The sequence below is a fragment of the Tursiops truncatus genome, chromosome 13 (genome assembly GCF_011762595.2).
Source record: "Tursiops truncatus isolate mTurTru1 chromosome 13, mTurTru1.mat.Y, whole genome shotgun sequence".
NCBI lineage: Eukaryota > Metazoa > Chordata > Mammalia > Artiodactyla > Delphinidae > Tursiops > Tursiops truncatus.
Genome location: NC_047046.1, coordinates 71,877,845 through 71,903,246, shown reverse-complemented (window position 1 = coordinate 71,903,246; position 25,402 = coordinate 71,877,845). Strand labels below are relative to the sequence as shown.

Below are 25,402 nucleotides of genomic sequence, written 5' to 3'. Positions count from 1 at the left end.
AAATCTGTTTTGAATTATGGTGACTTAATAACATTCAGGTTGTTATTGTTTAAGTTGCATATAAAATGTGAATAATCTTGAAAGTTTTCTATACGGACATCTGCGTTCTGCACGTAAGGGAAAGTGCCTTATAGACAACGAGCTCAACAGTGTTAAATGAACAGGGAATGGGAGCAAATGGAAATGTTATTTTAATTCTGTATTTTAAAAAATTCAATTTCCTACTGATGTCAGTGGTAAAACTGGTTTCCCTGAAGTGAGTAAAGTTAAAATCTTCACTTTGTAAAATAATCGTACCTTAAAATTAAATCCATTTTTTCATGGTTGGCCTTTATTTTTTTATTTAGATGCCAAAATATTGATTTTTATTAGTATTTTGGTCATAATTCTCAAATTATTTTTGTGAACTAGTTTTACACTACTGGAAAGGCCTAATTTTTTCCTGAGGTTTTTTGTTGTTGTTGTTTTTTTATCTTAATCGTGGCAAGGAATTCACGTATCTGGATAGCAAAGTGCTACCTTCCCTTTACTTCCTTCTAGACGGAAAAGGGGAGTTCCGCCCATTGACAATAATGTGGGAAATGAGCTTTCTCTCTTCTAACCATCCCCTAATTATCTTTTCTGAAGGTACGGTGATCCAGATTAGGGAACTAGTAATAGCCCTAGACAGCCCTTTCCTCGCACTGTTACTTCACTTAATTCTTGTGCTCGTTAAGTACTATCATAACCTTCAATTTGCAGAGAAGAACTGAAGGCTGGTGAGGTAGAGGAACTTGCTTCAGGTCCTATAACCCTACGTGGCGAGGCTGGGTAGGACTTGGATCCAGGAGTTTGACTCCAAAGCTTGTCATTTTAACCACTACATGATATGGCCTGACGATCAATAGGATGGTTGCAAGAGGTCTTTACTTGCTTCCCAATCTTTTATTCCAACTTGATGGCCATCTTGATGGATGCGAGGCTTCCTGCAAGGCCACCCTCTTTCTTGGCTAGACCGATAGCAAGGACCATGAAGGAAGCACTTTCTTCTAATGGTCCCATAGATGCCCCACCCAATCCAGAGCCAGCCACTATCTACTGCCGTTTTTGCCTCCATCATGGGACCCTCAGAGACCACTGCTGAACAACCAGCAGCGTAGAGCCTGCTGTATGCAGTCCCTAAAAGTTAAGGGACTGCTTCTCCCTGGGACCCTACAGTGCCTGCCCGTAGTTAATTATGACCTTCACAAAAGGTTTGGAGCATTTCTCTCTTAGATATCATGTTACAAAGCTTCCTTGGTGTCCAGTGAAAGCCATAATGAGACCAGGAGCCACTGTCCTCTGGGCTGTGTCCCAGGAGACCAGAAGTGAGAGAGAGACAGAGAGAGAGAGAGAGAGAGAGAGAGAGAGAGAGGCACGAGAAAGGTTAGCTGGGTGCTTCAGCACCTTTTCATGCCTGCTTGGCAGGATGCAGACCTGGACGATAATGGAGATTAGCCTTAGAATCAACAAGCGTAGAGTTAGCAGTTGCCTGTAGGTTAGCTGTGCCTTCCTGGGCACACACGTACGCCTTCTTTTTTATCTCTTTCAGGCAATCCCTCAAATCACGACCCTGGCGTGGTATACCACCCTGGTGCCCTTGCTGGTGGTGCTGGGCATCACGGCCATCAAAGACCTCGTGGACGATGTGGTAAGGATTTTTTCCGCAGCTTCCTCCTCACTGCTGCAAGCGTATTTTCAAGTGGCATTAATACTTGGCATTTTGAGATTATTAAAATAACCTTTCCCATCCCTCCTCTCAAGGCTCGCCATAAAATGGACAACGAAATCAACAATAGGACGTGTGAAGTCATTAAGGATGGCAGGTACCATGCTTTTCTCAATGTGTGACTTTCTTCCAAGGATGTGTTGTACAAATACATCTGGAAACATCCTTAGAGATAACTATTTGAACTTGAAAGTCTATCAGTGCATGAACCTTTTCCTTATAAAGGCCTCTCTTCACTTCCTAAGACAAAGCTATACCCAAGTTGGGGTCCAGGCGGTTGCCCGATGGGGCTCTGTGTCCTCGGCACTCCTGTGTTTACACTCATCCTGGAGTGTGCCGCTTCATCTCTGCTCTTCCCAAACTTATGCTGCCCAGGGCTTTGCCCAGATGACCTGACACCCTTCCTGACTCCCCAGCTACAGTGATTTCTTCCTTCACTGTTTTTAATAAATTTATTTATTTAGATATTTATTTATTTCGTTGCTGCGCATGGGCTTTCTCTAGTTGAGGTGAGCGGGGGCTACTCTTCGTTGCGGTGCACAGGCTTCTCATTGCGTTGGCTTGTCTTTGTTGCGGAGCACGGGCTCTAGGTGCGCGGGCTTCAGTAGTTGTGGCACGCGGGCTCAATAGTTGTGGCACGCGGGCTCAGTAGTTGTTACTCATGGGCTCTAGAGCGCAGGCTCAGTAGTTGTGGCACACGGGCTTAGTTGCTCCGCAGCATGTGGGATCTTCCCGGACCAGGGCTCGAACCTGTGTCCCCTGCATTGGCAGGCGGATTCTTAACCACTGCGCCACCGGGGAAGTCCCTCACTGTGTTTTCAGAGCGTTTTGTAGTCATCTTTCTTATTATGATCTGAATTTCATTAGAATTATTTGTGTGGAAGTCTCATCTCTCTGGGACTCTGAGTTTCTCGGGGAGACTGCACCTGGTGGTATTTGTTTTTGTGTCCGCCTGAGCAACCAGTGCACAGAACGTGCTCCTCAGTGTTTGCTAAAGTAATGTAGTCAGTGGTGACTGACGTGCCAACTCAGGGACCAGTGGTGAGTCGTTTTCTGAGCAAGAGCTTCCAGGCAGAACTACAAATTCAAGTGCTAAAAATAGCGACTAAGCCCCAATTCAAAGACGTTTCGTGTGTCAACACTGAGGAAAATAACCCGAGTTATAGCCACACTTCAGTGGTGTCTACTTTGAATATAGACGATTTTAATCTATAAATATGTTTAGATGCTTTTTTGCCCTTCCAAATAAATAGATTCTGTTCCAAAGGTTACCTTTCAAGTCACTTAGAATCACTGTCGTGGATGGTGGTGAGATTCATAGCCAGACCCCCGTGTAGCCCACAGCCCGGCCGACTACACTGGTAAAGAGTAGCTCTGAGTAGCCTTTAACTGGGGTTAGGACTGCATATAGGCATGACTGTGGCCCCGACAGCCCATGTATGGGGACTCGGGCATCCGTGGGGCAAAGTGACAGGGGTCTCCCAAGGGGAAACTGGACATCACAGTGGAAGAGTCGAACGGAATTGCTTCTAATACCCCTGAAGAGCCGTGGCAAGAAGGTGCTTAACTTATTCATTTATAATTGAGACCCACACGCAAATTGCTAATTGACCATTTCAGAAATATTAAAATATAAACTAACTACCATTCCTCTTAGTGAAAGATAAGCCAGGTTAAGAAAAATCTTGAGATTAAAAATTGTGTATTAAATTCTTGTAAAACTGGGGAGACTGAGGTATAAGTGTATATTTTAAATGTACCTTAAATCTCCAGGTCTCTTTTATCCATAAATTAACGGGAGGACCAACATAGTAATTGGATTTCTGTCTCCAAAACAATTAAGGATATTAGTTGTGGTAGGTTCATAATATCTGTTAGGGATATCTTTTCTATAATGAAAACCTTTAAAACAGACAACAGGCAGACCTTACTTTATTGCATTTTGCATTATTGCGCTTCACAAATACTGCATTTTTTTAACAAATTGAAGGTTTGTGGCAACCCTGCATCAAGCAAGCTGCCGTATTTCCAACAGCATTTGCTCATTTCGTGTCTCTGTCACATTTTGGTAATTCTTGAAATATTTCAAACTTAATCATTATTATTTTTTTTGTTATGGTGATCTGTGATCAGTGATCTTTGATGTTGCTTTTGCAAAAAGATTGCAACTCACTAAAGGCTCAGATGACAGAGTTTTTTAGCAATAGAGTATTTTTAAAGAATGTATGTACATTTTTTTTAGATATAATGCTATTGCACACCTAATAGACTACAGTATAGTGTAAACATAACACTTATATGCACTGGAAACCAAAAATTTCATATGACTCGCTTTATTGCAATATTTGCTTTGTTGTGGTGGTCTGGAACTGAACCTGCAGTATCTCCAAGGTCTGCCTATACTATATTTTTAAAACTTTTTAAAAATGTTGACTTGTTAAACATTTAAATGGGTGTTTCCAGTAGAATTGAATACTGAAGGAAGCAATCTTTTTATTTTATCAATATCCTTAGGAGATTCATTAGGAAAGTGGTACACACTCATCAAAAAGATAACTTTAAACAGTAGAGAGGAGGCCAGCACTAGAGCTCCAGGATGATTCCAGGTGGCCCATGTGGGAGCCATAGTGCATCCCTGTCCTGGGACCAGCAGGTGATGGATAACTGAGAGGAAAGGAAGGAGAAGGGCTGGGAGTACAGGACATGAGCAGAAACAGAGGGGTGGCATGTGTCTCCTTCCCACACATTTAAGGAGCCCCCATTGACCTCAGTTATACAACATAGAATGGAAAGGACACATCAAAGTCAGCACCGCCATTGTTCCTTCCTTCAGAGGAGATGACGGTCCTGTGACCCCTTAATCATCAGATGGCTGAACTTCTGGCACTCCTTTTCCCTGTGATGTATATGTTTTCCCAGAATCTTTGGCTTCCAGACAGAATAATTCCAAATCCCTTGCCAGTAACTTTAAAAAGCCACTAAACTATCATTTTTTTTTTTTTAATATTTAGGTTCAAAATTGCCAAGTGGAAAGAGATTCAAGTCGGAGATGTCATTCGTCTGAAAAAAAATGATTTCATCCCAGTAAGTGGACAAACTCTGCTGTCTCATTCCTTGCCCTCACATCTGACCTGGTGCTCAGTTTTGCCTGGGGGGTCGGGGTCTCTCTGTGTTATTGGTGTGTTTTGTTTCAAACAGGCTGACATCCTGCTGCTGTCCAGCTCTGAACCTAACAGCCTCTGCTACGTGGAAACGGCTGAACTGGATGGGTGAGTGGGTCTTAGCTGGGCCTGTTGGAAAGCTAACCTTTGGAAGGCTAACCTTTGTTACATTGAAAGCTGTGCACTTGGATGAGAAGCCCTGAGGTCTGGCCTTACCTCTACCCCCTGCTGGCTGCCCAGCAACCTCTGTAGGAGACCAGCCTCTCTTTGTCTTTGCCTCGTTAGTACCTAGAAGGACCAACAGTAAGACAACAGTGGTCTGACTCCCTAGTATACCAACTTCTCTTTGCCTATTCCATCGCCACATCTGAAAGCCCATTTTCAGGGAAAGTAGAAGGTTTGATGACACAATGTATGCCTGAGCCCTTTGTAAGCTGCTGATCAGTGCTCAGACACAGATGAATGGCTATTAGTATCTGTTTTGGATAAAAAGAATAGATTTTTAAAGTCTTTGCCAGTGGACTATTTTCCCCCTTTGTAGGTTTTGGTTATTATGCTACCACTTGAAAAGATAAACTTCCATTTTTGACCATTTTGACCCGTTTTCAGTATATTTATGGAGTGCCGACTAGATTGCATTAGTTTTGCATAGTAGCTCATTTAATCTTTTCAACAACCCTATGAGGCAATATTATTATTACCTCGAAGTTACCCATGAGGAAACTGAGGCACTGGAGGGGAGGCCGCCTGCCCAAGGTCACACAGTGGGTGGCAGAGGTGGAGTGCTACTCCCCTGTGCTCGCTCCCAAGGCCAGTGCCTGTGCTTTCCATTCTGGCATGAACCCCTTTCCCCACACCCTAGATGTGTGTAAGCTTCGTGATGGAGAGCTGAGATCATCTGAGTAAAAACGAGGGCTTTCTTTGCTCTATACATCAGTCTGTTGATTGTTCAACCTTAACTGTACAACAGCTCTTATTCCCGTGAGTGAGAGATTCTAAAGTTTTACAAAGATATAAAATGCTAGCGTGCTCTGTCAGAGCAAACAGAATGGAAGGTTGAGAACCACTGGTCTACTTCTTAGAGCATGGAAATCCCCAGTCAGTATTTGTGGAACTTGAAAAAAGTCATTCATCATAGTAAGAAAGGCTTGCTTTCCAGAGCATGTGTGCGCAGCCTGGCCCTGCGTGTCCTCTTGCATGTGCCTAGCCTTCCACTGCGGTGGGAACATGCCAAGTATTGGGGGTAAGGTGACCATGTCCTTTTTTAGATAGAATTAAACTCTCAAAGACATAGGATCCAGTTATCACTCTAGAAAATATTAAATTGATAGAGTCTTGACCCTTTCAAACACAAATGTGTTTTGTAGAATTATCTTAGTGTGATTAAGTATTAGAAGCTGAGTTTTTAAACAGCAGTTTGATAGTTCAGGTTGGTGGTAAGAATTAAGTGAGTAAGAAGTGGGAAAGGAAGCTTCTGGGTACCTCTGTCCTACCCAGATTGCCTCACTGTAACAAACAGCAAAGGGGGCCAAGATTTCCCAGGTCAGGGATTTTTATCTAGTTCAGGGGATAACTTCATCCAAACCTGAAGTTCCAAAGTGAACAGAGAGTTTGAAAATAGAAAAAAACTAATTATTTACCTTTCACTTCCAGGTATGCCTAATGTTACTTTGTACAATTTTCTTTAACTTCCTGTTCAAACTCTGACATTTGTTCATTTAATTTTTTTTTCCTCTTCCTTTAGAGAAACCAATTTAAAGTTCAAAATGGCACTTGAAATCACACACCAGCATCTCCAGAAAGAAAATTCATTGGCAACATTTGATGGTTTGTGCAAACATGTCTTCCTTTGTTTCAAATTTTCATTGCTTGATTCAGTCCGTATTAATTAAAACCAGAAAATCTTTCATATGTGAGCACTTATGTAGATCATATCTCCTTTAAAAGGTTTTATTGAATGTGAGGAACCGAATAACCGACTAGATAAGTTTACAGGAACACTGTTTTGGAGAAATACAAGTTTTCCTTTGGATGCTGATAAAATTTTGTTACGCGGCTGTGTAATCAGGAACACTGATTTCTGCCATGGATTGGTCATTTTTGCAGGTACTTTCTGAGTCTCTTGGGAAATCGATCTGTAGGCTCATTAAAAATTTAAAGGAGGAAATTGATTTTATGTCCTTTCTCCGTTGAAACCAAAGAAAGAGTCATTTTATTGACATGCCAGTGAATTGATTTTCCCCATTGTTGATCATATTGAATTTTCCATTTTTAGGTGCTGACACTAAAATAATGAAGAATAGTGGGAAAACCAGATTTAAAAGAACTAAAATTGATTACTTGATGAACTACATGGTGTATACGGTATTTATTTTCTGTTTTGGTAGATTGCTGTCTTTTGGTCTAGATTTGTTGACGCAGAGAAGTCTTATCTCTGTAGGCCAAGTAGGAAAGTTCACAAGGTGCACCAGAGTTGGGAGGGGGTGGGTGGGAGAGGAGGTTCCCTCACCTTTTCTCAGAAATGCTACATTTCTAATTGGAGAATCTCCCTGGGAATGTAAATTTCAGTTGTTGGGTATCCTGAGTTGATGAGTGAAGTGATCAGTTGGGAAACCAGGGAGCCTTAGATAAGTTAGTGGGACTGGACTCCTAAAGTCAATGTAGGGTTGATTTTACTGCTGTTAGTTTCCCATAGGGATAGTTCTCTTAAAAGCCAACCTTTTTTTTTTTGCCCCCCAACATGTACTGTATGAGTCCAAATATAAGGCAAATTTAGGTATAAGTTCTCTCAAGGGTCCCAAGACCACCCCCAGTTTTGATGATTCACTAGGAGGACTTATAGAATTCAGTGTATAGTTGTCCTTATAGTTAGAATTTATTATGATAATTCTTGCTTATTACAAAGTAAGATCAGCAAAGGGAGAAGGCTCAGGGGAAAAGTTCAGAGGAAACCAGGCGCAAGCTTCCAAGAGTCCTCTCCCAGTGGGGTCATACACACCCAGTGGGGTCATACACACCAGACACACTTAATCCTCCCCAGTGACAACTTGTGTCAGCCCATGTGAAATGTTGGTTATACCAGAGAAGCTCATTAGAGACTCAGTGCCTGGGTTTTATTGGGGTCTGGTCGTGTAGGCACTTATCTGCCTGGCATGTACCAAAATTTCAGACTCCCTAAAGGAATGTGGGTATTCAGCATAAAACATATTGTTTTACACAAATAGTTAGACACAGTGAGCCATTCTTGTCAGAGAATAAGAAATAAGGAATCAGGAAACCCTTCCAAAATCTAAGTTCTCAGAAGCCAGCCAACAGTCAACCTTGCAAACAGGCCTTCTAAGGATAGCAGTCTCAGGACTGCTATGTTAACTGTTCTGCATGTAGGGTGGCCCTAAATATCAGGCAGTCCTCCAGTTTGCCAATGAGAAGTTTTTTCAGGTATTTAGTTTAGTTTGGTGTGTTCACAGGGGAGGTGAATTCCAGGTCCTTCTAGTCCACCATTTTGATCAATCTGATATAGTTTAATTTGAATACGTAAACTTTTAGAGACTTATAATACTTATAGTACTTCAATTGCATATACATATTCAAAATTACACAGAAGTAATATATTAATTTAAGGACAATTCGTTTTTCCCTGCTCTCGCATTTCATGAAAACTTCATTTGAACTTTTCTGATGCATCTTCCATGTCATTGTCTTGGTTATGGTGTGAGCCTTCACGAGGTGCTCATCATCTCTCCTCTGTGCCAAGTTCTTTTGAAATAGAGCACTTTCGGAATCTGTGTCCAGAAAATTAAATTTGCCCCTGGAAATTTTATTCTTACCCGCAAATAACCAACTAGCACTAGGGCTGTTGACTTTTTTATTCATCCCTTAAGTATATGCTCAATTTCCACAACAGAATACTTACTATATGACTTCTTAAAGGATCGTAAATGTTAAGTGATCATTAAACCTTCAGGAATAATTACCCAAATCTGGGTAAAATTTTCTTGCCTTCTTCTTTAAAAAAAATCATTTCCTTCCAACATTTTCTATACGTATCCCAATTTAGCATTCTTTGAAATTGTTTCACGCTAAGGTAAGGTGTCTTTCCCAAACAGCGTGCTATTGTTCAAAGGAAAAGTAATTGAGAGGATGTCCAATAATATGAGAATATTTAAAGATTTGAATGTAAGATACCACCTTGTCTTCTGAAAGATAATTTTGGGAACAAAACCTCACCTTATATGTGGTCTGTAGGATAAATCAATCAACCATGGAAATAAATAGACTTTCAAAGCATTCTTATGACACCGTTTCTATTTTAAGTGTGTTGTTTTTACACACTACTAAATTACCATACATAAGGAAAGTATCGATAAGATAAACTAGCATCTATAAAATGCGTGGGGTCGATAATGCATCTTTCGAATAAACTTAACTGTTGAATGTCTTTTAGATCTTTGTTGTTCTTATCTTGCTTTCTGCGGGTCTTGCCATCGGCCATGCTTACTGGGAAGCTCAAGTTGGCAATTATTCTTGGTACCTCTATGATGGAGAAGACACCACACCCTCCTACCGTGGATTCCTAAATTTCTGGGGCTACATCATTGTTCTGAATACCCTGGTGCCCATCTCTCTCTACGTCAGGTAAGGCTGTCTTCTCTTTGGCCTTTTGCTTTAATGGAAGAACACAGTACATCTTCCCAACTTAACACCTTCAGCTCTAGCAATTCTTGTTTCAAAGGTCATAAGGAACAAGTAAGAAAATAGCTTTCATTTCAGATTTGAGGGTGATACGGGGAAAGGAAATTAACGTTGGTGTGTCTGCTCTGTGCCAGACACAGCATCTTTTATCTCGACCTCTTGACAGATACGGCTACCAGATTCAGAGATCAAACTCTACTCCTTAGTCACTTGCTTGGCAAGGTTCCTTCTTGGTGGGCTCCAAAGCCCAAGCACCAGAAAGAGCTGTGTGAAGATTTACAACGTCGTGGAATAACTTGGTTGTTTTCCTTTTCAGGAGCCTTCCTAACCTCTTTTCTGTGTCTTCTTTATTACCACCTGCTATACCTATTGCTTGGAAAACTCACTGGGTTTCCTGGATGCTGCCTTCTAATGGGAATACCACTCTCCCTGCCCACCGTCAACCTCTCAAAATGTTCTGTGTTTCTCATCTCAACCTCAACCGCGATAAGAGTCAGGATCGTATCTCTGACAAATGGTCATCACCTTGTTTTGTGATATTTCGGACTTTTTTACTTTTTCGTTTTTTAATATCAAAGTTCACTATCCCTGGTCAATTGAACTTCAGACCGTTGGGAGAGAAATGGTGCCTTGAGATATTCCCAGCATTCAGAGCTTCTCTTAGTTCCGAGAAGTAATAGCCCAGAGGCATATAGGGCCACATGCACACCTGTAATTAGAAGCATTTATTTTATTTTAATTTTATTACATGTGCATTTGTTTTATTTTTAATTTTATTACAGGTAGTTACTATTGTTCTTTTAACATGAAGTAAAGCCCTGGGGAGCCATGTGTTTGCAGTTATTTAAAAAAAAAAAAACTGAGATGAGTTTTACCTTTGTTAGGGGAACTATTATACAGATGATTTTGTCTCTATCTATAAATGTATGTTATGAAATAAACCGTATATGTAGTTTTAGGTTTAAAAAGCCACATCATGTGACTAATATGATTTTCTTTGTTTCTCTTGGAAGTAAAGGTCCTTTCAAACTATAAATCGATCAGGTCATTTCAGATAGTATCTCTGCTTTGTTTTTAACCCTACAGTCTATTCATTCAGAAAAGACTCACTGAAGCCACACTGTACCCACAAGGCCCATGTGATCTGCTGCTCTGCCCTCCACACCCAACCATAACCTCCAGCATCTCTACCCACTCCCTGGACTCCCTCATCTCTAGCCTCCTTGAATTCCTCAGTCGTACCAGTGCCTGCCACAGGGCCTTTGCGCCTGCTCTGACCTCCACCTGTAACATGCTTTTCCCCTCCATATCTACATGGTTGCTCTTTCATTTCCTTCAGATCTCTGTTCAAAAGTCACCTTATCCCCCTGGCTTTTCCTGACCCTCTCTTTCTTAAACATCACTTCCTCTGCCTGTCGGTCTCCAGCTCCCCTCACCCTGCTTTGATTTTCTGCAGAGAATTTTCATCACCTGATATACTGTGTGTTTACCAGTTTATTTATTTGTCCATCTCCATTAGAAGGTAACCTCCTTGAGAGCAGGGTTTTTGTCTCTTTTGTTTACTGATGTGTCCCCTGTACCTAGGATGGTGTCTGGTACACAATAGGCACTCAGGAAATACAGAAGGGAGGAGAGAAGGAGGGAGTTATTTTTCCATTTGTTTAGCTTATTATAGACACATTCTTTGCCCACTGAACAGTTGCCGGATGTGTAAGCACCTTTCTTACATAGTTGAGATAGATTTAATCAGTTATAGTTTTTAAATGGAAATTATCCTTTTAGAATATCGTATTTTGGACATTCTGTAACCTTATAAGAATTTAGGACTGTATACAAAATGGATAAATGACAAGGACCTACTGTTTAGCACAGGGAACTATATTCAGTATCTTGTAATAACCTATAATGGAAAAGAATCTGAAAAAGAATATGTAAATATAGGTACACATTCCTCAAAAAATATATATATATCACTGAATCACTTTGCTGTATACCTGAAACTAACACAATATACTTCAATTAAAAAATGGTTAAAAAAACAATTTAGGAAAAAACCATGCTTTAGGGGTTATTTGTCAAAAGCCCTTTGTCCCACTTGAGAGTACACACGGGTGTATAACCTAGTGGACCCTCACTCCCTTTGTCCTCCAGTTGAGGGCAAAGGTGAACATGCCTTTCCAGTTGTCTCTGAGTGCGATGGGGAATGAGAGAAAAGAGTAGAAGCTGTCACATCCTAGGGTGCCCCCTGCAGTGTTACCATGTCACCCGTGTGGGTGGCGTGTTCTGAATGTGGGGTGCCGTGGCCAGATGTGCTCAGGAGTGAGTAGGAAATCACAATGAGAGGACACTTTGACCCTGCAGCTGGAGAAAGATGTGTTTGGTCAGGAGAACCCAGAGACTGGGCACATGGGTCACCGCAGGGCTTGTCTCTTTGTATCAATAGATAAGCAGCTCGCTCCTGGCGCAAAGTTAGGACAAGATCCACTGCCTGCCACTCATATCTGAGAGCTCGATCAAAAGTAATCTTTTGTCTTCCTAGCGTGGAAGTGATTCGTCTTGGACAGAGTTACTTCATCAACTGGGACCTGCAGATGTACTATCCTGAGAAAGACACGCCCGCGAAGGCAAGAACCACCACGCTGAATGAGCAGCTCGGGCAGATCCATTACATCTTCTCTGACAAGACAGGGACGCTCACACAGAACATCATGACCTTTAAAAAATGCTGCATCAACGGGCAAATTTACGGTGAGTGGAAGCTGTGACTCAGTCCCTGGGCATGTGTGACCAGAGGCTGCCTTCCCAGAGTGGCTCGGGGAGGTCAGGAGTCAGAAATAGGTACACATTCCGCAAAAATGTAACTTGTCATGTGACCCAGCAATTCTGCTCCTGGGTGCACACCCCAAATGAACGGAAAGCAGGAACTCGAGCAATATGTGCACACCCATGTTCGTAGCAGCATTATTCACAGTGGTGAAGGTTTAGAAGGAACCTGAGTGTCCATCAGTGGATGAATGGGTAAGGAAAATGTGGTATATACACACAATGGGATTTTCTTCAGCCTTAAAAATGAAGGCGATTCTGAAACTTGCTACGACATGGATGAAGCTTGAGGTCATTCTGCTAAGTGAAATAAGCCAGGCACGGAAGGACACATATTGTATGATTCCACTTATTTGAGGTACGTGGAGGAGTCAAATTCATAGAGACAGAGAGTAGAATGGTGGTTGCCAGGGGCTGAGGAGTTAGTGTGTAATGAGCACAGAGTTTCAATTTTACCAGACGAAAGAGCCGTGGACATGGATGGTGTTGATGGCTGCACAGCTGTGTGATTGGACTTAGTGCGGCTGAACTGTTCACTCAAAAATAGTTGAGATGGGGCTTCCCTGGTGGCGCAGTGGTTGAGAGTCCGCCTGCCTATGCAGGGGACGCGGGTTTGTGCCCCGGTCTGGGAGGATCCCACATGCCGCGGAGCGGCTGGGCCCGTGAGCCATGGCCGCTGAGCCTGCGCGTCCGGAGCCTGTGCTCCGCAACAGGAGAGGCCACAGCAGTGAGAGGCCCGCGTACCACCAAATAAAAAAAAAATAGTTGAGATGGTAAATTGTATATTAACGTGTATTTCACTACAATTATATTTTAAAAATTGATTTCCATTTGATATTCTGAAATGTGCTATAGATTCAAGGCTAATGCTGTATTCAAATAGGGTGCTCTAACTTTTAAAGAAACACGATATAATTCTTTTAAAAGCTGTAAGCATAACATTACATGCTTTCCACTTGGAGGAAACTTTGTGCTGTGTATGGTACTTTCCCAGAACATCAGTGAGGAAGGTGGGATGCTGAAGGCTTGAGGAAGGGGTTCTCCTCTGCGTGGGTGGTGGTTCCTTCTGAGCTGGGGGAGGGCGGCAGTAAAGCACTTCATAGGACGTGATTCTGGCCCCAGAGGAGATGGCAGTGTAGACGGACACAATTTGCCAGTATTTGAACCTCTAGACCAGAAACCAGCACACTTTTTCTGTAAAGAGCCAGATAGGAAATATTTTAGCCTTTGCCGGCCACATATGGTCGGTATCAAATATCTTCTTTGTTATGCTTTGTTTGTTTTTTAAAACTCTTGAAAAACCATTCTTAACTCGAGGGCTGTCCAGAAACAGGCTTTGAGACCCGTTGACTCAATTTGTTTTGTCCTGTTTGTTCACAGGAGACCATCGGGATGCTTCTCAGAACAGTCATAGCAAAATAGAGGTGAGTCCTTTCACTTAGGAAATCTCTTGGGTTGTGTATGAGTTTCCTGGGCTGTAACAAACCACCATAAAATGGGTGGCTTAGAGCAACAATAATGTATTCCCTCACAGCTCTGGAGGCTAAAAGTTTGAAATTAGGGTGTCAGCAGGGCCACGCTCCCTCTGGAGGCTCTAGGGCAGAATCCTTGCTTGCCTTTTCCTAGGTTCTGGTGGTTGCCTGCAGTCCTTGACATTCCTTGGCTTGTGGACTCAGCACTCAGAAGTCTGCCTGTGTCGTCACATGGCCTTCTGCCTGTGTGTCTGTGTCCAGATTTCCCTCCTTTTATAAAGATACCAGTCATTGGATTAGGGCCCCCCCAATCCAGTATACCCTAATTTTGATTACCTCGACCAAGACCTTATATCCAAAGAAGGTCCTATTCCCAGGTACCAGGGGTTAGGACAACATTTCTTTTTGAGTGGACACAATTCAACTCACAACAGGCTGTGTTAAGACAGATGTGAGCCTCTTGACACTTCAGAACGTGTTAAAATCCTAAGGTGATGCTTGCATGAAGACACGGCTTCAGAGAAAAGTTCCTGTCATTTGTGAAGCCCAAGTTGTTTCTTTTAAATCACACTGACTTTTCCTCCTCTGCTTCTTTCAGCCAGTGGATTTTAGCTGGAATACGTATTCCGATGGGAAGCTTGTATTTTATGACCATTATCTCGTCGAGCAAATCCAGTCGGGGAAGGAGCCGGAAGTGCGACAGTTTTTCTTCCTGCTGGCGGTGTGCCACACGGTCATGGTGGACAGGCTCGACGGTGAGTGTGGCTCTCGCATCTCGGACACTGGGGACCAGTTTTTTTAGTTTACGGGGAACTCGTGCTTGGGACTCGAATGCACATATAAAGAGTTGTATGAACTAGAGGTGTTTCAGTTAGGTTTCAATTATGATATTTTATACCCCAGAGAAGTGCATGGCTTACATGGCATACTCCAGGGAGCCTTGCCTTCTAGATCCTGGGTTCTATTTCCCATAGGTAATTCTTTGCCAGAGATATCCTGCAAAAGGCGTTTCTGATACAAGCTTTCTTCTTCCTAAAAAATATGATTGGTCTGTTTACCCAGAGGGCCAGCTGACAACACAGTTAGACCAGGTCGCCTGAGTCCTTTTTTTTTTTTAATCCCCTCTGGGGAAAAGAAGTGAATGGATAGCAGTGCAACTGTCTTAAAGTCCTTCTCCCAGGGATCCTGTCACATATTTCAGAGAACCCAAATACCCTCAAAGTAAATGACTTCTGAAAATTCCCATCTCAACCTGGTGAGATTTAAACTTTAGAATCACAGGAGCATATGAATTACGATGGTATCTATCATGTCAAGTTTCAAATGATTGCAGCCTGAATCCACATAGCATATTGCAAATCATCACTAAATTAATTCAAAGTACAAATATAACAAGGTGTATACATATTTCCTATAATAACACATATTACTGTCCAAAGGAAAAATAAAAAAAGAGTTGTGTGCGTGACAAGTTTGTCGAATCTCCACCCAAACGACGACTGTCTGTGGGCCCCTTCCACTAGATGGTATACGAGGCAGCAACGCATGAAACAGGCTCCTGGCCTCCGGAAATATACATCTCCTTCACAGTTCTAGCGCCAGATGTGTTTATCACTTTGGAATTGAAATCTTATCAGGAAGAAAAATGATTGACTCTTGCATTCTAACAGAAGAATCAAAATCTTCTCACTATCTGAATACTTAATATTTATGAAGAGTCACACCTTATCTGGATGATAAGGGGACTTTAAACTTGGACAGTCTTTACTACAAAATAATTTCAGAGAGAACTTATTTTTTACATTCAGATATGTTTGGGGTTTGAAGTAGTAGCAGCCAAAAGCCTAGGCCTCCTGAAGGTGCCTTTTTCTTTTGAAGGAACATAATTCATGTGTATTTGCATGGGAACAAGCAAGCTGACTTGTAGATTCCTCTGAAGAATTCTATTTTTTTTTAATTAACCTTTTTTAAAAAAATTGAAGTATAGTTGATTTACAGTGTTGTGTTACTTTCTGCTGTACAGCAAAGTGATTCAGTTATACATGTAGGTACATTCTTTTTTGTATTATTTTCCATTATGGTTTATCATAGGATATTAAATACAGTTTCCTATGCTATACAGTAGGACCTTGTTGTTTATCTATTCTATACAGTAGTTTGCATCTGCTAATCCCAAACTCCCACTGCATTCCTCCCCCACCCTCCCTCTCCCTCGGCAACCACAAGTCTGTTCTCTCTGTTTGTAGGTCAGTTTCTGTTTAAGTTCATTTGTGTCCTATTTTAGATTCCACAGATAAGTGATATCATATGATATTTGTCTTTCTCTTTCTGACTTCACTCAGTATGACAATCTCTGGGTCCATCCATGTTGCTGCAAATGGCATTATTTCATTGTTTTTTTATGGCTGAGTAATATTCCATTGTGTATCTATACCACATCTTCTATTCATCTGTCGATGGACATTAAGGTTGTTTCCAAGTCTGCAGCATTCTTAAATGCAGCTTGTGCTAGCTTTGTTAGAGCAAATTTGTCGAGTATTAATGAAAGCTAGGTATCTTGTCACCTATGGACACAATGATACATTATATAGATACACATGTGCATTCTGGAGAGAGCAAAAGGTGCCCTTTTGTCATATGCATTCTCCACTTTAATCAGCCCAGTGTACAAACGAATGTCCTTTTCTGTTTCCTGATGCTGAGGCTTCACATGTAGTGGATGAAATCTCCAGAGGAGAAACAGACATAAAAACGAAATGTGTAGAAGCTATTGGAGGTAAAAGAAAAAATGATTTTGGCTTTGATACATAAAAGCACCTTGAAAGGGTCCATTGGAAGGGACCTTGGGAGTAACTCCTCCAAATGTTATAGATGAGGAAATTCAGACCAGAAGCCCCAAGACCTACCTGATCTCAGACAGCATGTTAGGACTCATTTTAGCTGAGTCCTTCCACTCCACCATGCTGGTGTGCCTCTGCTCTTGCACTCTCATTTTCCCTCTTTTACAAGAAGAGTAGAGATTGGCTCATCTTTTATTATGCATAACATCAACAGTGAGAGGTGAGAATCTTGTCACGTATGCTCAGCAGAAGGTTTGTGTGGCCCAAGTGTTGAGTACATGTAGGGCACGTGGAGGCTGAGTGTGGAGAAGTTGCATTGGTTTTCTGTTGCTCTGTAGTGGATCACCCCAAGTCAGTGGCTTAAATCACCCATTCATCAGCTCACAGTTCTTTAGGTCAGAAGTCTGGGCACACGGCGTGACTGGGTTCTCTGCTAAGAATCTCCCTAGAATCAAGGTCAGGCCACGTTGTCAACTGGAGATCAGCATCCTCTTGCAAGCTGAGAGCAGGATTCAGTTCTCTGTGGGTGTAGGACTGAGGTCTCCATTTCCTTGCTGGCTGTCAGCTGGGGCTGCTTTCTGCTCCCAGGGCCTCCCTCCTTCCTTGCCACATGGTTCCCCCTGTCTTCAAACCAGCAGCGGAGAATCTCCCTTCCATCAAACCCCTTTCATGCTTCAAATCTCTCTCTCCAGGAAGAGCCCCGTCCCTTTTGAGGACTGACCCAGTTAGGCTGGGAACACCTAGATAATCTCCTTATCTTAAGGTCAACCCCGATCTGGACCTGAATTATATCAATGAAATCCCTTCCCAGCAGTACCTTGGTTAGAGTTTGCTTGAGTCACTGGGAGAAAGTGTATGTGTACACAGGGTGGGGAGACACACCTTGGGGCCATGTAGCCTCCTGCCTCCTGCAGAGGCCATGGGAGAGAAGAGTTCGAAAGGCTTGGAGGCAATTTTTTTGCCTGAAGCCCTTTAAGTTGGGATGAACCATGAGATTATGATTAGAGAGCTGAGTTTTAGGAGTTTGGAGCCAGGACACACGAGATGGGTGAGGAAACTGAGGACCTGGATTAGCGTGGAGTCTTTGGGAAGGATGAGAAAGTAACAAATGGCGGGGGTGGGGGGATAGTCAATCTGAGACGTAACTTGTTTCAAGACTGGTGACTAGAGGATTATCAGCCAGAGGAAGCTATGGAATCAGGATAATGAGAGGTGGGGTTTGTTGTTTCAGCATCTATTTTATTTGCATCAGTTCCGTGATCCACAAATTAGTCTGTAAAAGAAAAGAAAGTCTCTTTGGTTGTGTCTGAGCGTGTGGTAAATAAAGAGTTTTCTTCAGAAGAGGTTTCAGGAGGTTAATTTTTAGTCCAGGTTTCCTCCTGCAAACATAAAGTTGGAGTTTGGACCAGGTCTCTGAAGTTCCTCCTGTCTCTATTAGTCTGCAATTCTGTGATTCCATTACTAGAACAAAATGGAAGGATTTTCTTTTAATGATAAAAATATCAGTGTTCTCTCCAGATATGATTGTCTTACTCATGGGAACTTTACCACCTTTTATCATTTTGTTCCTTTTCTTTCTGTTGGAAATAAGTTTGCCTTCAGTATGATGCAATATATCCCTGCCAGCGAAACTTGCCAAAGGGAGGGGACTGTGTTCTCACTGCTGCTTGTTTAGCTGTGGTTAAATATTTTACCCTCTGGCATGTGTGTGTGTTTGTAGAATGGCTGGATTTAGCAAGTACATTCATAACTTCTGGTGTATGACTTTCTGGGTGAACAGAATGAGAGAGACCAATCTAACTGTCATCTTTAATTACTATTTGGGAGTGATTAATATTGACTTAGAGTGAACCACCTGCGCATTGTATGTGAAGGGAGTAGGGTAGGGATGGGGCGTTTAGCTCTACCTACAGCTGTGCACCCTGGGGCATCCGCCCCCTCCCCATAGACGGATGGGGTAAAGAACTGCCCATCCATCTATGGGTGCATCCTGATCATACCATGGTGGAAAACGAAATGCCTTTTCCTGTGGAAATTCATCTGACTATAGAAATACTTTTCATTCTACTTTGAGATGGAAGAACTAAGAGTAGAAAAATAGAAACTCTTGGATAGGCGGAGCTTTTTTTTTCTTTTAATTTTTTACTGAGGTACAACATGTAAACAGAGACAAGCATATAGCTCGTTTTCACAGGTTGAATACTCCCTTGTCGTGAGTACACAGATTTTTACAAACAGAACATTTTCCACCCCCTAGACATCCCTTTTATGTTCCCTTTCAGTCATTGCCCCTCCAGGGGTGACTACTGTCCTGACTTCGAACAGTGTGGGTAGGCTTTGTCTGTTTTGCGGTTTGTGTAAATGGAATTACGTGGTCTGTACTTGGTGTCTGGCTTCTCCACTCAACATTGTGAGATTTACTCCTATTGTTGCAATTTAGTTGTGAAATAAAGGCAGTTTTCCATTATATAACTTTCAAATATCAAGATATTGAACAGATTGATACATTTTGAGACTTTTTAAATTATGAGAATATAGCTAAGTTGAAGAAAGCACACTCTTCTAGAGGGAAGATAACCTGGTACAACCCTTTTAGAAAAGAAGGGAGTAAAATATATGCCAACAGGTTTAAAAATTACCAATATTCTTTACCCCAGTATTTTCACGACTAGGAAGCTATCCTTAGAAAATAGAGTCAGAAAAACCTTTACACACATACAGAATGCTTATTACAGTGTTTTTAAATTATTTTTTAAACTTTTTTTTAGTGGTTTGAAAGAAGGCAATTTTGTTTGTTTGTTTATTTATTTATGGCTGTGTTGGGTCTTGGTTGCTGCAGGCGGGCTTTCTCTAGTTGTGGTGAGCGGCAGTCACTCCTCGCAGCAGTGCACGGGCTTCTCATTGCGGTGGCTTCTCTTGTTGCGGAGCAGGGGCTCTAGGTGCGCGGGCTTCAGCAGTTGTGGCACGCAGACTCAGTAGTTGTGGCACGCGGGCTTAGTTGCTCCGTGGCATGTGGGATCTTCCCGGACCAGAGATCGAACCCATGTCCCCTGCATTGGCAGGCAGATTCCCAACCACTGCACCACCAGGGAAGTTCACAATGTTATTTTTTAGAGTAAAAAGATTGGGGGGAGGAACTAAATGCCTATAATAGGAAAATGGTCACATGTTACATTCACAGGTTACATTCCTTTAAAATAACACATAGAAAGACTTTTTTAAAGCTATGATAACATGCTCAAAATACAATGTTAAAATAATCAGGATGTAAATGTATATTTAGCATGATGGAAACTATCACAGAAATAGGCATTTCCAAAAGGACTGGAAGAAATGATAACAGAATGTCAATAGTGTTGTTTTTCCTCTAGATGGTGGGATTATGAGATTTTTTTTCCCCTATTCTTGGCCAGATTTTTCTTTTTTTTTTTTTACTTCTAGTTTATATCACTGTTTATGATTAGAAATAAAAGTTTACCTTTTAAAAACTTTAAAATTAATGTTGGCGTACTCCTTAAAAATCAGTGACTTGTTTTCTTGAGGCTGATTTGGGCTTTGCAATACAGTTGGTCCTCTGTGCCTGCAGATGCGGAACACCAGCTGTATCTGCGGTAGTCTGCCATTTTATAAGGGACTAGAGCATCCATAGAATTTGCCTGGGGGTGCTCCTGGAATCAGTGCCCTGCGGGTACCGAGGGGTAACCATACATCGTCACCCAGCACGTGAACTGCACTGGTGAACCCTTGGTGGTGAGCTCAGCTTTTCTCGTTTTCTCTCCTGCCTCGCTTGCTAGGTCAGCTCAATTACCAGGCGGCCTCTCCTGACGAAGGTGCTCTGGTAAGCGCCGCCAGGAACTTCGGTTTTGTCTTCCTCACCAGGACCCAGAACACGATCACCATCAGTGAGTTGGGCACTGAGAGGACCTACAGTGTTCTCGCCATTTTAGACTTCAACAGTGACCGGAAGCGAATGTCTATAATTGGTAGGTCTCCCCTCAGGGTATGTCTGTGAATGGCTCATTGAGATGCTGCCTTTCACACATTTTATTTAGCGACACCAGGATAAAATAGGCAGTGAATGAACCCCTTGGCTCCCGGAGGGTTTCCGCAGGCTTGTCCAAACTAGTGTTTTCTTTCTTCATTCTACACCATGTCCATCGCTCGGAGGGACAAATGCAGTAGATCTGAATCTTGCAGATGTTGGTGTATCTTCAAAGATGTGGGCTGCCAGCTGTGGAATCTGGGTGGCAGCACTGTGGGTGGTAGACCCACATGAGCTTTTATATCGTGAGTCACTCTGAGCACTTCTGCTGGAGGCTTGAGGGACACCAGGGAAGGGAGAGTGTAGCAGGAGAGGAGCTCTGAGAAAAGCGAGGCTGTGCTTAGGAATCAAAATCATACCTCCAGCCCAGGCAGCCAAGTGGAGACAGTGATCACTTCATAATACTGAAATGTTTTAAGTTCATATTTTGAAATAATTTCAAACTTACAGAGAAATTGCAAGAACACTTGAAAGAACTCCTGTATTTTCTTCCATATCCACCATTGTTAGCACTGGTCACAAATTCTTTGTCATTATCATTTACAAGTTCTTGTTTTCTCAGCCATTTGAGAGTCAGTTGCAGATCTCATGCCCCTTTCCCCAAATACTTAAGTAGGAATTCCCTAAGATCGGGAACCTTCACCTATTTTTATATACAGAACACTGATCAGACTCAGAAAATTTAACATTACAGTATTATTATCTGTACAGAACGTTTTCGAATTTTACCAGGAATTCTCTTTCTGATTCAGGACCCCACCTAATATTCCACATTGCGTTCGGTGATTGTTACTCTAGTCTCCTTTATTCTAGAAGAGTTCCACAACCTGTTTTTGATCTTTCATATGCTGACATTTTTGAAAAGCCCAGGCCTGTTATTTTGTCGAGGGTCCCTCAGTTTGGGTTTGTCTAATGTTCCCTCATAATTAGATTCAGATGACGCACTGTTGGCAGGAAGGGTACGTAGATCGGTGCTGTGTCTTTCCCAGCATATCACATCAGAAGGCGTGTGACTGCTGGTCACATCAGCTTGGATCACTGGGTTAAGTGATATCTATAAGCTTTTCCACCATGAGATTGACTTTTTAACCAAAAAGATATATAGGTTTAACTGCCTCCTGAACTCGGATTAGGCTCATTTTACTGAGTGCTTTCTGCGTACCCAGCACTGATCTGGGCTGATATCATGCCTGGCATCTACCTTAGAGAACTTAAAATCTAGTTACTGATGAAACACGTAATACAATTAAATTACTGCAGAGATCAAAAAAGCCAAGAAAATGGTCACAAGGAGCGTGTTTTGGTCCCAGTATTAAAGGCAGTTAAGTGTTTTGGGTTTATAGGTAAGAAAGAGTCCCACTGGCTGGCATGGACAAAAAAGGCTCTATGGAAGAAGCTAGCACATAGTAGGGAGTCAGTGAATATTTGCTGGAAGAATAAGCAAGGCTATGGAAAACTGAGCTGACTGAAGGAATCTTTTCATATTTATTTCACTATTACATTCTATGTAGACAGTGGCTTACCAATGTTGTTGAGAGCAACGTTTTTCTCAGTACGTTGCTGATTTTAAACTAATTATGAATGTTTAGCGCTGTAACACTTCAAATTAACTTTATGAATGTACTTTTAAGAAATCAAACATTAACTTTATTATTTTCTTTTCCTTCCCTTGCTACTAGTAAGAACCCTAGAAGGCAATATCAGGCTTTATTGTAAAGGTGCTGACACTGTAATTTATGAACGGTTACATCGAATGAATCCTACGAAACAAGAGACACAGGATGCCCTGGATGTAAGTCTCACTTCCACTCTTTATGCCACAGATTCCAAACTTATTTTCTGGTACTATCCCTTAAGCTGGAATGAAAGCTCTGTGTTAACCGTTGACCTTTCTATTGTCTTGGTGTAGTTGAGTGGAAAGAGCACCAAAGTAGGAATATGTTCTGTCCCTGACGCTGACTTCCTAGGAAATGACCTTGCTACCTCTTCCCAGCATCCAGGTCAGCAGTATCTACAGGACTGATCCAGGAGAAAGACTGGTCTTTCTTCTGGTGAACTCCAGCAAGCTACATAACCATCCTGTGCCGTAGTCTCCAAGAATTCCAACGTCCTAGTGTACAGTGAAGGAAAGAAAGCATTCATGTATGATAGGGCATGACAAAGCAGTGCACTGGATAACCAAGTTCTGATATCTTTGTTAGAGAATCACTTTGGTCTTCATTACTTCAAACTTGCTATTTTAGGGGACTATGTACTTGGTCCAGTGATACTGCAATTATTCAGAATGCTTCTGGAAATTTCTCTTTTAGAATCGCCTACCAACCCTTATATTGTTTTGCTTATATATAATGATGGCAATGAAGTATGAAGCATATCTGTCAGATCTGGTGTCCCAGTTCTGCCTCTTTACTTGTTTTGTGCCCTCTGGGGGGAAATGGTTGATGTCTCCGATGAATCATTAATTGCCTGTGTGGAAGAGGAAGGGGATAATTCCTACCATGGAGGGTTGGTGCAAAGCCTCTTGGATGAAAACCATCTTGCACAGCCCGTAGTACTTAGTAGGTGCTTAATAAAGGGTTTTTTTCTTCCCTTCACTCGACGGTCAGAGTTTGGGGGCCAAAGGTCCTTCAGAAAGAAGCCTGATGAATATGATGTTTAGTAAGTGGGGTCACATTTTAAGGTTATATATGTTACTGAAGCAGTTACACTGGATAATTTCTCATGAGGAGATGAACAAGGGCAGTCTAATTAAATACATGCAGAACCTTGCAAAGAGTCTTTGACAACAGACCCTCAGTTGGGTGAAGCAGTTCTGCCATTTTGGGCTAGACAAGATGTGATTGTGAAGTAATGGAACATTTTTACTGGTTCATATTTAAGCTATTTAAATTGGCTTAAATCTGTTCACCATGATTAAATCTTCCAGACTCTTTCATTAAAATGTTTTATCTCAGCTTTACCAGTGACTCATGTATTTCAGAATTGGTTTGAGGGAATAATGCTTGGTTGAGAGTTCATAGTTGATTGGACTTGTAACAGTTTGTAGAAACAAATTATAAAGGTGTCAGGTCTGGTTTACAAAATCATTATACCCCAAGGCAGCTTCCTTGGTCTGTTATTTTCTTCGTTAAGAGAAAAAGGGTTTTTTTAATTCTCATGACTTGATTTAGAAGAAAGATATGCTTTTCCCTTGAACTAATTTCGGAACGACGAATATATTCCTAAGATATTGAGAATACTTAGAAAAATAAAGTATTTGTTTAATCTCCTCTATGGAATGTATGTGTACAGAATCCATCTTTCACAGTCTTTTAAAATTCTCTTATTGTATTATTTCAAAGTAAGATTTCAAACTTGATCTTGAATTACATAAAATTAACTATTCTTTGGGTGAATGGATTGTCTTTTAAATTAAACAGATCTTTGCAGGTGAGACTCTTAGAACCCTGTGCCTTTGCTATAAGGAAATTGAAGAAAAAGAATTTGAGGAATGGAATAAAAAGTTTATGGCTGCAAGTATAGCCTCAACCAACCGGGATGAAGCTCTGGATAAAGTATATGAGGAGATTGAAAAAGACTTAATTGTGAGTTTTAACCTTTGTAACTTTCTCCTTGATATTCCAAACAGAATTGGAAATTTTATTAAGTTTTATTACAGTTTTGATCTCATGCTTGAAAGAGAATTCCAACTTCAGTATTTGAAATTGGTGCAGTGGATCTAGGTCACCTGAATTTCTTTTGTTCAGCAAGCAAAATAGGAGTTGCCATTAGGAGAAACCAAATGACAGAAAACACGATGAGATTCTGATTCTGTTATTTTTATATCACTTACTAAATTCACTGTGACTTGTATACAGTAACAAGCCCGCATATACTTACTACATTGTGAGAATTACCGAGATGATTTATATTTTGCAAAATCTTGAAATGAGAAAATACACCATTTGTTAAAGAGACTTTTTAAAGTTTAAGACTTACTGCTTTTAGTGTTTATATTAAAAGGAGAGTTCAGTGAATAGTTAGTATTGACTTTTAGCAAGAGAAATTGACTCGTGTCCGTGTAAAGTAGTATACACACAATGAAAGTATCTTTTTATTGTCTTTGATCTGTACTTACATTTTGTCTTGGTGAATTACTTTAAGAAAAAATTTTTGGCTGTTTAGTTTTTGATGAGTATGACACACGACAGCCTTCCCAGTTAATGCTGGCCACTGGCCCCAATAGAGCACCAACTGGGGTGTATTTAGTCCTTCTTTTTACAGTTTGGCAAACTGCAATTAAGAACATTTTTGGCTTATTTGCTAATTCCTTTCTTTTAATGTACATTTCAGCTATTGGGAGCAACAGCTATTGAAGACAAGCTACAAGATGGAGTCCCAGAAACCATTTCAAAACTTGCAAAAGCTGACATTAAGATCTGGGTGCTTACTGGAGACAAAAAGGGTAATTTAGTTTGCATGGAAGCGTATCTGTCAATTCACAAATATTCATAGCTCCTGTTTCCCTTGCTCAAGGTAACCTCAAACTCTCCATCCTCTACAAACACTGTCTGTTTCTTTGGGACAGAGACTCTTTCCCTAAGAAATCCTTCTGTTATTCCAGCCCATCCTGACTGCATCCTTCC

The 25,402-nt window shown here is 41.4% G+C and overlaps 1 protein-coding gene and 1 long non-coding RNA gene across 4 annotated transcripts in view; one reads left to right on the top strand and one right to left on the bottom strand.

The window, feature by feature from the left end:
- Positions 1-25,402, top strand: part of ATP8B1 (ATPase phospholipid transporting 8B1) — a 113,553-nt gene that overhangs the window by 72,431 nt on the left and 15,720 nt on the right. For all 3 annotated transcript variants that reach the window (XM_019937111.3, XM_073790770.1, XM_019937113.3), the window contains 15 exons: positions 1,571-1,669; positions 1,783-1,844; positions 4,759-4,831; positions 4,946-5,016; positions 6,653-6,735; positions 6,856-7,014; positions 7,184-7,272; positions 9,353-9,543; positions 12,140-12,348; positions 13,804-13,847; positions 14,494-14,650; positions 20,530-20,718; positions 22,457-22,569; positions 24,197-24,361; positions 25,110-25,221. In XM_019937111.3, coding sequence (XP_019792670.1) covers positions 1,571-1,669; positions 1,783-1,844; positions 4,759-4,831; positions 4,946-5,016; positions 6,653-6,735; positions 6,856-7,014; positions 7,184-7,272; positions 9,353-9,543; positions 12,140-12,348; positions 13,804-13,847; positions 14,494-14,650; positions 20,530-20,718; positions 22,457-22,569; positions 24,197-24,361; positions 25,110-25,221 — 1,816 coding nt within the window. The remainder of the gene's footprint in view (positions 1-1,570; positions 1,670-1,782; positions 1,845-4,758; positions 4,832-4,945; positions 5,017-6,652; positions 6,736-6,855; positions 7,015-7,183; positions 7,273-9,352; positions 9,544-12,139; positions 12,349-13,803; positions 13,848-14,493; positions 14,651-20,529; positions 20,719-22,456; positions 22,570-24,196; positions 24,362-25,109; positions 25,222-25,402) is intronic.
- Positions 18,833-25,402, bottom strand: part of LOC109550287 (uncharacterized) — an 89,316-nt gene continuing 82,746 nt past the window's right edge. Inside the window, exon 5 of the long non-coding RNA XR_012325427.1 lies at positions 18,833-19,880. This is a non-coding gene — a long non-coding RNA (uncharacterized lncRNA). The remainder of the gene's footprint in view (positions 19,881-25,402) is intronic.